Here is a 17,620-nt window from a genome sequence, read left to right as displayed (position 1 = left end):
ATAAATATATATATATATATATATATATATATATATATATATATATATATACATATATATGTATATATATATATAGATACTATGTTATATATATTTATATATTTTTGTTATATAATATTTTTTTAATTTATATATATATATATATATATAATTATGTAAAATTGGTATTTATATTTATTTATGTAGAATTATACTAGTAATAGTTAAGGAGGGAAAAGACAAAAATATAAAATATTGTCAAAAGAAGAACGATAGAAGAGTTTAAATAATTTTAGAATGAAAAACGTTTATTTGAAACATAAACTACGTTGACATAGATAATAATACAAAACATTCAGTCCTGTTTTAATTGATCATATCATTAAAATTTCATTCTTTCATATATAATACACCGATCATAGTGTGATCACATAGGTGTTATATAAATATATAACTCGTTATATTTAAATACACATACTTCGTCAAACATTCATTCTTGTAAACTTTCTTTGACTAATTTGTTGTATTATTTACATGAATGCTTTTTTCTTTTTTTTTTTTTTTTATCAATTCACATTATTATATTCTAATAATCGATTCACTTGTTAATCATACTGCCAATTAATTTACCCATATGTTCGTACAGGTATATTCGCACAGACACGCGGGGATATCTACAAGGCACTAGATGGGGTCGCACAAATTAAAAAGTTCAAATCTTTCTTTCAATTTCACATTTTTTGACTTGACAATCAATCGACAATTCTCTTTTATCTTTCCTTTCTTTGTTTTACACAATATTCTTTGTGTCATCGTGTCATCGTGTGTGTCATCATAGTGCCATGTCAATCGTTTGATTGCAAACACTTATGTTAGAAAAAAGATAATTATTATTTTCTTTTTATTCTTTTTTTTTTTTTTTTTTTTTTTTATATATATTTTCGGACGGGAAGAACGCAACTCACTCCGTAAAATTTGTATTTGTATTTTTACACGACAAAATACCACTTAGGATTTCCCTGTAATTTCATTAATTTCATTAATTATATTGTGGTTTATTTGTTTTAGAAATGTTCTTTTTTTTTTTCAAATATTTTGAGCCGAAAGATTAAAATAATTTATCCTTTTTTCTTTTTTCTTTTTGTTTTGTTTATCTATCTTTGAGTTATGATATGTACTGATCGGATCATTGACAACGTTAAAAAAGAATCCTTAAAAACGTTTGTCAGTGAACTCGTTTTATCCTTTCCTTTCTCAGGATTAAGGAATATTTTTTTCCTTTCCTTTTTGTTTTTTCTTTTTATTTTCCATTTATTTTAAATCAAAGAGAGTTCGTCGTAATCGTCGTTCTTTCGTTCAAATAAAATGTGCAAAACGAATCTTCGTGCCTCGATCGATATTATTCGAGGAAGATAATACCTTTTTGATTTATTTAGAAAAAAAAAATAATAATAATAATTAAATGAGAAATTCTCGATAGAGAAAATTTCATTTAAGTTCTCCTCTAACTTAATAAGAGAAGAAATGAATTAATTGAATTTTTGTTTTAAATCGATCGTATTCAAATGTAATAAGTAACTCGTTTAAGTGACTCGTAACTCGTTTAATTTGATAATTTTCAAATTTGATAGTCATATACGCGTCGACGTAAATTGACATTTGACCGTTTCGCGATAAGACGCAAAAACTTGTTATGCGCCTTGTATTTGATGCGTAGTATCAGTTTTTTTTTTACGTTCACAATTTCCCCCCCCCCTCTCAAACCATTTTAAATGGAAATATGCGTAATTTAGAAACGTCGATGCGTTTGAGACTTTTTTTTTTTCATTATCTCCTTTTTACAATACACTCGAATAAAATCGTTTAATCCTTCGCGATCGTTGCGAAGAAAATTTGTTTTCCTGTATTTTCTTTTTCTTTTTTTTTTTTTTTCTTTTGCTTTTCCTTAGCGTCAATTTAATTATTATTATTACAATTGTCAAATATTAAAATAGATAAAAATGATTATCTCATTTTAATTTGAATTTGAATTCATTATTGAATCGCGAAGGATTAAACAAATTATACAAGAACCAATCGAGATAAATCGATTGATCGTTCGACTAAAATTTCGACTAAAAAGGTGTTTTCGTTGAATATGAAAACTAACGCGTGTTATATCGCTAGTCAAAAATGTTTTTAAGTCTTAGGAAAAATTCAACTACCTTTTTTTTCTTCAAATTGTCGACAATTTAAAATTCGATTTTGTTAAAAACGCTTTTGCGCTAATCGAATAATTTAATCGATCAAATTTTCTACGTAAGAATTAAGATCAAATATACGAGATAGTCTTACTTACAGACCTTGACTCCCAAATTGGTTTTTTTTTTTCTTTTTTTTTTTTCCAAATAATTTTACCGTTTATCATGATAGTGGCCTGAGTCAAAAAATTTCTATAAATTTACATATATATCTATATATATATATATGTAATTCGTTTCATTTAATTCCCACTGTCACAATTAACGGGAACAATTAATTCATTAATTTATATTTGAAAAATGATGCGTGTATACGTACTTAAATACGCATGTACAATATACATATATGTGTGTGTTTGTGTGTGTGTATGTACGTGTTAGTTTGCATGTATGAATAAACAAGTAATTAAATCTGTCATTCTATCTTTCTCTCTCATTACGCATCTTGAGAATTAGTTTGAATCTGAATCGTAATCTCATCAAGCGATAATTATTTCGTCGTGTGAACACATGCGACTTCTAACAATAAAATATTCAAATGTGTTCTGTATTTTTAATAACTATTCAGTCGTCGGCACGGCTTTACCTTGCTTTAGGGTATCTCTCGTTTTTTCTTTTTATTCAAGAAATCTTTAATAATCGTAATAATATTGTAATATTTAACGATATATGAATGTCATTATCGTTTTGCGTATTCTCGTATAGAATATATTTCATTAAACCCTTTCGTTACTATCGACCCATTTAAAAGGTCGTCCCTTATTCCACGGTTAAATGAATTTACATGGAACGATAATCGTGTTCGAAGTTACGAAAGGGTTCATTTATTATTTGATATTGTGATAATAGGCTCTCTGGATACAATATAATATATATATATATATAGTTTTATATATAATATACGAATTAATATGTAAGTGGAGAGATGTTTTAATAAGAACTTTGGCTTCATTGTATTTATGTGTGTGTGTGTGTGTATGTATGTGTATATTTTTTGTTTGTTCTCAAGAAAAACGAATCATTAGATTCGCGAAATTATTTGTAATAAATGATCCTATCGTTTAAAAGTTAATTATTTATACGTTGGTACGCTAAGTCACATGACATTAAAGGTCCTAAGAGATACCTCGTAAAAATGTGATGAAAAATTTGTTCTATTTATATTTGTGTGTTGGTATTTTTCAACTTTTTTTTCTTTTCTTTTCTTTTCTTTTCTTTTTTTTTCTTCTTACATTTACGTCTTATAATCGTACATTTTGAAAAAGTTACGATAAATTTTGAAAATGTTTTTTTCTTTCTCAACTCTAAAGTACCTTAGATTATATTATTTCATCGATTAGTAAGTTGTATTTCAAGAAACTCGAATTAATTCGATAGACCGTCGATATAATTTTGGTTTTATCTATATAATCTCGTATTAGAAATATTCTTCATTGAATAAAAGTATTCATATATTATCACATATACGTATACGATGTGTGTGCAGTATTTTCATGTAAAATACTTTCAAAATAAATTATGTAAAAACAATGTTATAATGCGCATTTATGGCAGTACATCGAACGGATGTACTTGTTACGAAAAAATTATTCGTCAAATCGAAGTGATTATATTATTAGGCTGATACATATATATATATATATATATATATATATATATATATATATATATATATATATATGTATACGAATATATACACGAATTGATCCCATTCGATGAACGCATTTCGTTTAATCTTCGAAAGCCGGAAAAGCCCACGAAGAAATAGCGAAAGTGAATGAATTGAAGAAACAGAAAACAAAAAAAGAACAAAATGAAATTTAAAATAAAATAATAATATCAGACGGATAAAATCAGACAGCTCTCGATGTCGATGATCAATCTTGTTGAAGATTCCAGTTTGTTGTTGTTGTTGAAGAAGAAGAAGAAGAAGAAAAAGATCTTTGAAGTTGTAGTAACGAATAGAGAAGACAGGAAACTTATCGATAGAGTCCTATCGAGTCTTGACAAGTGCAGGACATCATGAGTTGTTGGGTTGCATTTTTCGGGACTCTTTGTGTTGGTAAACCGGAAAGTCCTCTCACGTACGTATAAGATACCGGACTTCTGAGGATTCTTTTTGGACTTTTCTTGGCGTGTTTCTTCTTACTTTCTGATTTGGATGAAATTTTGAAAGTTTGGAAAGCACGTCTCAAAGTTTCGGCGGTCGATGGCCTTTTCAAACTGTCGCTGTCGCTGCTACTATGAGCATCAGATGGACTTGGCGAATAAGAAGATGATTCACCGCTACCACATTGATTACCCCTAACGTCATTAGGACTCCATGATCTTGATGATTTTGCACGAGTACGTTCGGTACTTCTTTGTATGTTTGTCAAACGTTCTTGAGATCTGGTTGATCTACCACGAAATCTGTCGGGATAACAATGATTTCTGGATGATCTGTTGACACGGCAAAGACGTTCCGCGCTACCACGACGTGACAATCTTTCAGCGCTACCACTGCTACCACCGCTGCTGCAACCACTGTCAGTGCTACACTCGTCGTCTATCAGCTCTAATCTGTGACCACTTTGATCACGTTGACGCGAAGACAACTGTTGTTGTTTCTGTTGTGATTGCGGCATTTGTTGGTAATCGTGATGATGATGATGATGATGATGGTGATGATGATGATGATGATGATGACGACGAAGTTCATTCGGATCGTTTAATCTGGTTGAATCTTCCATATCTCTGTGAATATTTATTCACCAAAATGTTTCAGGCAATTACTTGCCCCACTCGGTTACTTAAGAACCAAGTCGTATAAGATTTATCTTAATTTGATCCAGGTGATATTTAACGATCGATTCAATAGTTTTATTAAATTCGATCTATTTATGTATCGAAAGAAATCTTCTTTTTAAAAAGCTTCGAATTTGTTTCAATTGCAAACAACGAAACACTTTCCACTTGGAGAAAGATTTAACAACAACAAAGAAATATGTTCACCACTTCAAGCTAATCAAAGCTATTATTATTCGAAGTTAAAGAACTAACGTTGTTTTTATTTTGTTTGTCTTCTTTCAGTTTCTCGTGCTAATTTAATAGCAGTGGATCGGTGTCGTATCAAGTGAATACAAACTGCTGGCTCTTCCTCGAGAACGTCGAAGCTTTGTTTACGATTTCTAACTGAGCTTGTCGTGGCAGTCGCGCACCTTTATAGACCCCCCTAAGCGTTGTCATGTTATGCGCATGTCTGCCGCTCCACGTGAGGGTGTGAGCGATACTCCGATAATATAGAATAAATAGACGAGGACAGTGAGAGTGAGAAAAGGAGGGTTGTTTCGAAAGATGGGAGGGATAGGTGAATAAATCCTATCCCTCTTATCGAATACCTTTGAGATTTCCTCCCTCGACATTTTATTATTTTTAAATAATATTCAATGATATTGTAAGATTTCCTATTCAAAATATATACTTTTTTTTTGACGATGCTTTAACGACGTTAGCCTCTCACCGTATTTTTCCCAATCAGTCGATCGTAAAATTCACCTCAAATAAGAAAATGTCACAATGATTGTACCAACTCGCACCTCTTGTCAAACCCCCCCCCCTTTTTAAGGTTCACTTGATAAATCATTTCAAATATATTTTCTTCGAACTCTGACATTAGACAATTTTCGAGAGATGTTTTTCAAGAAGTTTATACACATTTTTCCCTAAATATTGAATTTTGTCTGGAAAGTTCGTGACAAATTTAAACGAACAACAAATAACAATGACGATATTTTATTATTATTATTATTATTATTATTATTATTTATATTAATAAATTTTGATACTATATGTATATTCTAATATGTGACGTAATGTATTACCAAATCGATACAAATTATTATCATTCATTTTTTTTTTTATAATTTATATAATAATATAAATAAATTATATAAATAATATAATGAAATATAATAATATAAATACTACACTATAATAATAAATGATACGATTTATTGTCTAATAATTGAAAAAACATATAATAGTTTTAATTTAATATTAAATTTTTTGTTTATTCATATTTTCAATAGACAAGTAATTTATATACATACATATATATTGTATAGTAGGGAATGTAAAGGGATTAGAAAATGATTCAGAACGATTATTTGGACGTTCACATCGTTTCAGACTTTAAGATATAAATCAAAGCGTATTAGAGAAGAGACGTTTAAGGTACGAGTATAAGAGACAAATATTAGGATGTCGATCAAGGTCGATTTAGGAAGATTAAATGGTCCCAACCTTTTGTTTTCTCTTTTCTCTTGAGATAAATATTATTATCTGATTGATATTGAGATAAATATATCTTTATGAATTAATTAAATTATATTCATAAAGAAAAACTTTAATTATTAAAATATAATTTATTATTAGAATCTAGTTAATGATAAATTATTCCGTTTCTATAATACATTTTAATTAAAAGGATTCAGCACTCAAAGGGTTAAAAGGAAACTATTCTAGAAGAAGGCCGTAAAATCTGAAATACATTCAAAGATTATCGAGAAACATGGTGCGACATGCGCCTTGGTGCATTGTTAGACCCCTTGAGTGGTTTTTGATTGCTACGTAAACATGAGAAAACACAAGGACAAAGGATATTCTTTATTCTTGACAAAGTTCATTTATGCATAATTTCCACTATGATCTTTACTAAAAACATAAACTGTTCTCATCGGTGGACTATGGGGGTGGACCATTCTAATATTGGCCAATAAGATTCATATATTTCCTTTTCTTGTGTCTATTATTATATATAGCTAATCAGTCAGTCTATCAGTCTGTCAATAAGTCAATCAGTCAGTCAGTCATATTGTTAGTTTGATTTTATAACTCATCTGTACTCTGTAATCTGCGCCCACATTACTTTTTGTAAATACAGCTCGACATAATATAATTAACACATTAAATAAACTATTATTATATTTTATATTTACAGTATCTATCCATTTGCTTTTTATATTATTTATTTTATTTTTATTTATTTCTCTCTGAATCCCACAATCTCTTGCAAAAATTCTAAAATACATTTATATCAAATTTTTTCTTAAAATTAGCTACAAAAGTTTTTAAGAACAATCCGATATCATTATGAAACTTTTGTACCTTGGATTTATTTGTAATGTTTCAAAAAGTCCTACGAATTTTTTAACCAATACGGAAACGCGAATTTTTCTAATTTTACTCGTAACTTACGTAACGTTGATTATTAACGGTAGCAAAACTCTTTACGATTTTCTTTCCTTACTTCTCGTCATTTGTGAAACAGCTTTATAAGAAAGAAGTTTTTATTTTGTAGCGAATAACTTTGAAAGTTAAATATACTTACTTAACTTTTTCCGTAAAATTACGAAATGTAATTATACAAAATTTTTATTTAGATTCATGATAAAAATAGTAGAAATCTTTTTCAAATTATTAACACGTAAATAAATATTATTATATTTATAGACAAAATAATAATAATAATAATTATTATTATTATTAATATATATTATACATATATAATAATAATAAATAATATATAATTATAATATATATATATATAATATATAATAATATATATACATATTATTATTATTAACAAAATCTTTAGCATTACAACCGCTTGTTTACTAGTTCATCTTGTAAAGGAACATATACAAACACAGTTTAAACCTAGTCATTGTTAATTAGACCGGGATACGATATTATTATTATTAACATTATATATAATATTATTATATTTATTATTATATTCATTAACACATTATTAACATTACATATATAAATATAGAAATTACAGTGACATAATAATATAATAATAATAATAATAATAATAATATGTATTTATTAAAATTAATATGATTATAAGCATAGCAAGCTAATTAACGGTGTTATAAACATTATGTGTGGGAGCAAATTTGTTATAAGATCGCAAAACACGTGTAGATAATTGCCATTACGATTATAATACGCATATACCGATCGAGAATTTATGCAAGTTAATTCTATTATTGTCATTTTACTTATAGCACTAACCCCCTCATTTCAAGCGTAAGCAATCGGATAAAATATGATCAATAACTGAAGAAGAATAATATAATAATATCCGTTTTTGAACACTCGTCATTTGATATTATCCATTTTCCCAAAGGTAGATAAAAAAAACCGATCGAGAGAGAGTTTCATCGAAATCTGAGAGATTTTCAGTTCTTCTTACGAATCTTCCAACACCCCTCTTTCAATACCCCATGTGATGTTCAATGCTATGTGTTAAGAGAAGAGGGCTTGTAAAAATCCATTTCTGTGTGGGCGTTTCTTATGTTGAACTTTTTCTTATATTAGGTGATGCTAGGGCTAGCTAGAGAAAGTACATATCTTGTTACCAGAGTTGACTTCTAGTTGGGTGATAGAAAAAAGTAGGGGATAAGGGGGATAAAAAAACTTCATATGTCAAGTCAACGTGTTTTTCCTTCTCTCTCTCTCTCTCTTTCTCTCTCTTTCTCATTTCCTTTTACTATTTTCTTCTATTATCTGACCACTCACAGATGACATTGCATTCTTCATTTCTGGTTATCCCTTTCCATTTTTTGTCTACAAGAAGAAAGGTCATCGAGAGAAAGAAGTATCCCAAAGTTACATCCAAAGAATAAATGAGAATAAGGGTTGGTATTGGGTAAATTGAGGAAAGAAAAAGGGAAGCTTAATTTTAATCGTCAAATTATCTTCAAACTATCCCGCAGACTAGATAATTCGTAAAGGAGTTTATATTGGTTTTTGGTTTTAACAGGAAGGATGGGGTGGGGTTAATCTCAAAGGACATTGAACTCAACGATCGATCTTAAGGGGTGGATGAACTACTGTTAGATATATATTCTCGCTTCCACTGATGCTATTGGTATTGGTGATGCTGAAACTTGGTAGTGGTGGTGGTGGTGGTGGTGGTGGTACGATGCAACCACTGCTAGCTGTTGATGACAATTGTGGTGGTGAGGTGTATGCACTTGGGAAAGAATCAATATTCCTCTATCCTCGTTTTCTAAATTGTTAACAATTTGTTTCATTCCTTTCTTATATTTTGTTTTGTTTATATTATCAATTTGATTCAAAAACATAAATAAGAACATTTGGATAAAATCGAATTTTTATTGAGTAACAAGCATTTGTTTGTTATTCGAATTTTTATATGATCAATTTATTATGATTATATTATTTATTACGTAATATGTTCATACGAAGGATCTATTATTATTACTGACACAGCAAAAACTTGCTTTTGATCTAACGGAAAATGTTGGAGAATTGTAACATCGAAATTTTACGAATAGGTAGGGTAGAATGATACGTAGTATTCGTATAATTTATTCCTATATGTTTTGTAAGTTAACAAGACGAGAAGTTAAACCTTTTTCTGTGGGCGTATGTTTGTTATTTTCACGATGGTTGTATTCAATCTGGATTTTGTTCGAGTATATCATGAATGTCACCTTATCAAGATGTAATTTAACCGTGTCCTCAATTGCGAATATACATGACGATGAAAACATCATCCTATATAGTCTCTTTCACTTACTCCTCCTATTCCCGTATATAAATTTTCAAAACTATTGAGAAATATTACTAAGGTCCTTGAAAAAAAAAAAAAAAAAAAAGGAGAAATGTACAAGAAGAAAAACAAAAAGCAAAGAGAAAATAAAACTGGGGAAAAAAAGTAAAAAAAAAAAAAACACAAATACAATTTAAATAAATATAAATCACATAGAAGAGAAAAATAAACCCTTGGCCTTGGATTAATCAATGTTTTAACCCCCCTTACCTCCCCTTAAATGCATAGTGATTGGTTTGTTGCAATGGGATGTTCAGAATTTTAAAGAAACGGAAAGGAAATGAAGCATTCAACTTGCTTTTATTTTTCTTTTTAACATTTTGTCCTTGTCTTCTTTTCTGATCCTTCCTTCCTTCCTTTCTTTCTTCTTCTTCTTCTTTTTTTTCAATCTTCCTCGTTGGGAAGATTAATTGAAATCTACCTTCTTCGACGTTCACTGATTCCTTTGGTTGACAAATGCGTCGTAGGGACGATGAACTTGGACAAATGTTGCAGAAGAATTGTCCCTTGTATGTGTGTGTGTGTGTGTGTGTCTGCATTTCGTACTTATCCGAAGAATGATTTGACAAAGAATATCTATCAAATCATAGAAATCATATTTCCTCTTTAAATGGATCTAATAAAAATAGACATTTTATTGGAATCATTGGATTGGAAGAGTTCGTGGTGTTCAAAACCAATTCAACGAATCGCTGACTCTGCTGTTCGTTTCGGACAATGAACTTTAATAAAAGTCGTGAAGTTGATTTGTTTTGTCCTACCTTTCCGTGGGTTGTATCTATTTTTAAATAGAAATAATTTGACTAGAAAATCCTTCTTACTGAGAAAACTTTTGCTTCAATGAACAATCAAAATGATGTTTTTCATTAAAAACGGATACAAAATTAAGAATTCGTAGAAATCTTGTGATTATAATAAGCATCAATTGGGAGAAACATCGTTTCGTCATAATCCAAAATCACCCATGCATTAGGCGACACACGTAACCGTGATACTTTGTTTATATTCACGTAATCTTCTCAGGGTATTGCTATCATCGCTTATGTAATTATAAACCATGAAATGTAAAAACAAAAGGTTCTGTCTTATGCAACCATACGCAGTAGTAGGTACATGAACAAAATGTGTATTCGAGTAGGGAACTGTTTCGTTCAGAAAATCGATGGTTGTTGTGCTCGAGTTTAAACAACAACATTTATTACAAATTTCGAGTGACTCATATTGTTTTTTTTTTTATTTAAAAAAAAAAAAGAATGTATTGAGGAATATTTTTAGTAATAAACAAAAAATATAAATCCCAAAATTACGATTATTTTTACATAGTAATAATGTGTTTCGATTATAAACAAACATAAATGTTAAATCATCCCCCATTTGTAGATACATATATAATATTTCCAAACACCGGTAAAATAAACTCAAATATTAGTTTTCTTTAAGCATCAGATACATCAAATTCTGACAAACGTAAATAATTATTTCTCATAACAGGTTGTGCAATGGACGCAAATATAATATAAGCTTTCCAGAAATAGAGTTCGTTGCGTACATTATTACGCTTTGACACATTTCCTATTTGTTCGGATATTCAATCAGATTTGTTAGACAGTTACGCTTTGGTTCATAAAATATCTCGTAATTATATGCGTTATGTCTCGCGATAATAATAGAAAAAGGAAAAGCGAATATATAATTTTGATGCTTATATCAAATTGTTTATTTGTAAATAAAATATTTATTAATGTCGATCCTATAACAACTCTATGTATATAATCAATTTTTATCTAATAGACATAATGAAAATAACATTGGATTATATCATTAACGATTTTTAATATTAATTATTATTATTAATAGTAAGTAGTCTTACGTGAACGCACATCGATATTTTCCCCCTATCAGTTTATACATTAACAACGATTAGACAATACTGCCAATTAAGATGTTAAATATATATATATATGGGATATATATAATATTAGGAATATATAATATTGCATTACATGGTTATTGTTATCAATATAGAATATGACCATATATATAACATTAGGAATATATAATATTGCATTATATGGTTATTGTTATCAATATAGAATATGACCATATATATATATATATATATATATTGGGATATATATATAATATTAGGAATATATAATATTGCATTACATGGTTATTGTTATCAATATAGAATATGACCATATATATATATATATATATGGGATATATATAATATTAGGAATATATAATATTGCATTATATGATTATTGTTATCAATATAGAATATGACCATATATATATGGGATATATATAATATTAGGAATATATAATATTGCATTACATGGTTATTGTTATCAATATAGAATATGACCATTTATGTTTAATTATGTATCTATCTAATTAATTATAGATATTGTTTTGTGTATATATTACGTGTTAATATTTATTTACTCTATAAATATATATTCGATTTATATTGGTACGTGTTTTTCTTCTTAGTAAATAATATTCGTATATTCGATCAGGTAAACTTTATTAAATGTTTTTAATATTTATAAGATATTTATTTATATATATACGTATAAATAGAAAGAAACGATGTTGCATTATTACAAATATCAAATAAATAATTCGCATTTCCTTAACTTTAAACAAATGTAACAAATCCAATCATCAGAATGATTAAAAAAAAAAGGAAAAGAAAAAGGAATCTAATTTACTCTCGAAGAAATTATAAATAACTTGCGGTCGCAGGTGCAAACCTGCTGTTTCAGGGACGGCCAACGAACCCTAGAAAAGGAATACAGAATGTGCTACACACTGTATATGTGTATGTATATTTTTAGTTATATTTTTTTTTTGTATTATTTTACATATTGTTATATTTTCCTTTTTATTCTCCCTTTATCGGGTTTGAATTATTTCTTTACTAACACCTTTCTGTTACATTGGTTCAATACTATCAAAAAAGTGATACACACACGGTGTTTTTTTGTCTTTTCTTTTTTCAGATGGGTCACCCATCTCATGTTAATCTAACCATGCCCACGTGTTGCTTGATTTTAAATGATTAATCGAAAATTGGTAATCCAACGTCGTGACCAGATCTCTTTAATTATTTTTTATAATATTATATTATATTTATTATTTATTATTATGAAATATAAAAATATTCTATATTATATTCTATTCTAAAAATATTCTATTCAATTTATATATTATATAAAATAAAATATAAAAATTACTCCAATAAGATATTCTAATGAATTCATTAAATAACAACTAAATAATTTTAAACGTTAGTACAAAAAGTTAATATAGAAAATCTTTGACGAAAGAAAAGAAAATCTGTGATTGACGTAGTGGTTGAAATTACGATTGGAGACCTTGGTTCTTTGTTTGGTGGCCTTGGCAACGAACGAGTAATCCCAGTTCCCAACGAATACATACCCACAGTGTATAATATTCTTACTAACATACCAACATTATTTTTTTTTTTTTTTCAAAGATAGATTAACTTCATTTGTGTGTTCGTTTATGAAAAAAAAAATGAAAAAACACACAGACAGACAGACAGAAAAAAAATCACCTTTGCTCTGTAACCAGGTAGAAAAGAAAAAAAAAAAGAAAAAATAGTTGCATGATGAAAGCTACGAAATCAGACGGCATCAAACGATCACGTACGATTACGAATTTTGTCGAGTTGGGTTCTGTTCTGATACGTGACAAGAATCTATCGTAAATTTTGATCGAACTGTATGTATGAAGGAATTGTAGACAGTCATATATCGTTCACATCCTACTACATATATATGTATACCTGCTAGGTATATCTTATTTTACATATGTAGAACGTATTCACTAATATCATGTGAAGTTTCCGAAGGAAGAAAGTAGTCATGACAAATTCGTGCATTGCTTGAATTATTTTCGTGTTTGATTCTTTTCAGGTACCAAGTGAAAACTGCATTTAACTTAAAGTACGAACAAACGAAATCGAATTGAATGAGGTTGAAAAAAAAAAAAAAAAGGACAATGTTAGTTAAAACTCAGATGCATTTTTTTTTGTTCTTGCTTTTCTCAAGCAGAAGATTTATTGATTCTTAATTGCATGTGTTTACCGATGACTGGGGGAAGGGTGGAAAGAGGGGTATCAATTGAAAAAAAGGAACTGAGAGACAAAAAGGATAGGATTGATTTTGTTCAAGAATTTTTATGGAAGAAAATGTTATCGAAGGATTTTTGTTGTTGTTGTTGTTGTTGTTGTGTGGATACATTTTGACATGAGTGATAATAAACGTGGAAGGTAAACGAAAAAGAACAGGATTAGGGGAACAAAAGTATTCATTGCGAGTAAACAAGGGAGGGAAGAGAGTTAAAGAGAAAGAGAAAGGAAGGAAAAAACAACAAAGTGGAAATCGATGAATCTCGTAGCCGGGTTGTTTGATGATCTTATTCTGTTTTTGTGGTTTTTGTTTTTTCTTTCTTAATAGTATCCAGTTTTGTAGACCAATGGAAAATTGATGATCGGTGAAGGATAATTGTATAATGAAGGTGCTGAATACGTTTTCGAGTAGATCAATGGCGTATCCGCACTGCGAAGTAATGGTAAAGCACCAATGCCATTGTAGAGTTGAAATCCTGGTGCTGGTTCTGGTGCAGGTGCAGGTGCAGGTGCAGGTGCAGCGGCGGCGAAGGCCAAAAATGCGCCGAAAAGGAACTAAATCATAAAGCATGATCACATTTTTTTTTTTTTTTTACTGTTGAATACAATTAAACCATAAATTATTATATTCTGTGTTTATCAACTTTTTTTAAAGTCACTTTGATTGATGTAACGTTTGTACACGCATACATTACTTTCTTGTTGATGTTACATGCATTATATTAGGAGGATCGAAAAGTAATGTCGTTACTACGCATGTATCAAATTTTTATATTTAATATTTTATTCAAAAAAAAAAAAAGAAAAAAACCGTTTAATAATTCTTATTGTTATAGAAAAAAGTTGTTGATAACGTGATTAATTAATTTAATGAAATAATTTAATTATCGATTATTAATAAAAATTTGTTTGAAAAATTTATTCGTTTGAATTTTGAGATTAAAAAGCAACATTATACTTTCCGGTTTACCTAATAATTATTATTTGCACGAGAAAAGCACAAATATTTAGTTAGATATAAATAGAATTTAGATAAAATTAGGAAATATTTGGTTTTCTTTGAAATCACTATAATATATACTACAAATATCTAAATTATTTTACACACAGATATTTTCAAATATCAAATCATCTTGGATTGAGTATCATTTTTCTAAACAACACTGCAATTAGACATTCTAAATATTATAATTCTAATAAATAATACTAAATATTAATTATATTAGTTTCTATTTAAATTTAGTTACAATCGAACAATTATGAGAGAATACACTATACAAAAACACAATTTATAATAGACCATTTAAATAATTCAAACAAAAATGTAACTCTGTCATCTATTTCTAATTTTAAAAATGAACTAGATATTCGTATATTTTTATGTATTGTATATAATAGATTAGAATAGAAAAATCAAGAATAATAATAATAATACTAATAGTATGAAAGAAATAATGAAGTAATATGATTTGAACTTACCAACTTGAACATGTTGATTCTACTTGAGTTGATTGGTGATAGTGGAGTAATACCTGAAAATACGAGACGCATCTCTCTTATATAGGAGGATTCTAGTGAATCCTCTTTACATCCCTTTCCCCTTGCCCTACGCATTCAATTTTTATACTTGCTAGGCATCAGACGATGGAGGACATCGCCCCTTCATCTTCGTCTTATTCGTCGTCGTTTGTAGTTGTCGTATTGTAGAAAAGAAAACGAAAGCAACAGTTTGTTTCTTCTTCCTCATCTCCCCCTTTTTCTTTTTTTTTTTTTTTTTACTTTTTTCGTACCGATGCAACCGACCAATGAAAACGATGGATATTTCTCGACGCTTTTACAAGATAGGCCTGACTGACCATGCATCAGAGTAGCAAGTAAGGGGAGGTCATCGCAATCCCTCAAGGTTATTCCCGTTCCCCAAACCGGGTTCTGAGTTTCTCTCCTACTTTTCCAATTTGGCCTCGGGGATTAATACAAAGATTGATCACGGAATCGGAAAATGTTTAAATTACTAGTTCATATCCTGATTTATCAAAAAAAAAAAAAAAAAATTCATTTTTTAAGCAAACACATAATTATTTAAACAATGAGTTTATTTGTTTATTCGTTTGTATTAAATCGTCCCTCCCCTCCCCTCCCCCCTATTTGTTTCTAACTTTTTTCAAATAAATTTTACTTGCATAATATTATTTTTTTTTATATTTTATGTTACTTACAAAATTTCATATCTTCTTAGAATAAATTTATTAAATCAAATACGAAATGATTATTTGTTTTTTTTTTTTTTTGCAAAATTTTATGCTTCCACATAGTACAATTTTTTGAATAAATTTCTATACATTTGTATTTCTTTCAAGGAGAAAAAAGTTTATTTATCTTTTTAAATTATTGTTATCATTTTCTGATTTGACCATAGGAATATCCAGTTTAACATCATTGTCATCCTTTGCCAATTTCTTTGAAAACAATAATCCACCCCCTTTGCAATTCGATATTGCATTTATCAACTCGTAGTACAATTCTCCAATTTCTTTCTCCAATTTGAAAATTTGATCTGTTCGTTTCATTTACAAAGTCGTTTACACAATTAAATCCTATTATTACGAGCCTTCAAATTACTGACCGCCATTAATTTCTCACCGAGTCCTTGAACCTTTCTTCCTACGTGCGCATTTACAATTCGCTTTTACGCAAAACGAAACAAACTTTCGTGTCAAACAAATGCAATATCAAAGAGGAATATTATTAAACGTTCCTTTCTTCTGTTTAAAAAAAAAAGAAAAAAGAAAAAATTAAATAAAACATTCGTCATATTTATTTTTCTCATCCCTTTTACGACTACGACGCACATTTTCATACTTATTAAAAATACTATTCTATCAAAGTCTCATTTTTATTTCCGCCTTTCTGAATTTTTATAAAACAACACACACGGTGTTTTTATATTTTGATTTTCTCAAACAAGTCAATCCATTCCATTTTAATAACCATCTCAAACGTTTGTTGTTTGATATTAGTACGATCAATTGAAAATTTGTTATCAAATTTGACTAAGCCTTTGTCTCAATTTTAATATAAAACGTTTTACCACCTGTTGAAATTTTATTTTAATGTAAATAATCAATCCATCGTGTACAGCTTAATCTGAATATAATTTTGAAAATATTTCACATTCATGCAATCTATAAATTGGATTTGAACGAAATACAAAATGCAAATTTGCCCAACGCGTAAATTAACACGTAAACGAGAAACGAGAGGTACGGAGAGGTTGATTAAAATGTGATTCTGCTATTTTCTTTCTCACAATTTTTTTTTATTCCTTTTTTGTTTCTTCCCTTCTCTCTCTCTATCTTTTTTTTTTTTTTTTTTTTTTTTTTTATAAGTACCAACCAGACTCGGCAAACTTGAACTTGGGAAAAAATATGTGGGCATTACCTTGAAGTGTTCTCTGACATCACATCGAGATCCGGTTGAAGCGAACGTTCTCTTCAAACAGGATTGACCATACACGGAAAATGGTAACACATTACAAACTTTTTCAACGATCACGACTTTTGAGATTGTTCGAATGCTACCTGAATAATTAAAAATGTTAATTTCGAG

General features: G+C 28.8%; 1 protein-coding gene and 1 long non-coding RNA gene across 2 annotated transcripts; both read right to left on the bottom strand.

Annotated features, from left to right (window-relative positions):
- Positions 1 to 266: 266 nt before the first annotated feature.
- Positions 267 to 5,971, bottom strand: LOC107064918 (uncharacterized). The gene has a single exon (XM_089174616.1). It carries the CDS (start codon positions 4,949 to 4,951, stop codon positions 4,199 to 4,201), a length of 753 nt encoding a protein of 250 aa, XP_089030742.1. The 5' UTR covers positions 4,952 to 5,971; the 3' UTR covers positions 267 to 4,198.
- Positions 5,972 to 13,929: 7,958 nt separating this feature from the next.
- On the bottom strand, positions 13,930 to 15,521 carry LOC107064843 (uncharacterized). Its single transcript, XR_016177372.1, has 2 exons — positions 15,494 to 15,521; positions 13,930 to 14,569 (listed from the first exon to the last, which is right to left on the bottom strand). It is a non-coding gene; the product is annotated as an uncharacterized LOC107064843 (long non-coding RNA).
- Between the last annotated feature and the right edge of the window lie 2,099 nt (positions 15,522 to 17,620).

This window comes from Polistes dominula, unplaced genomic scaffold (genome assembly GCF_049000335.1).
Source record: "Polistes dominula isolate Pdom_NZ unplaced genomic scaffold, Pdom_raw_medaka contig_16, whole genome shotgun sequence".
In the NCBI taxonomy this organism is placed as follows: Eukaryota; Metazoa; Arthropoda; class Insecta; order Hymenoptera; family Vespidae; genus Polistes; species Polistes dominula.
Note: the sequence above shows the minus strand (reverse complement) of the source record. Positions and strands in the feature narration are given on the sequence as shown.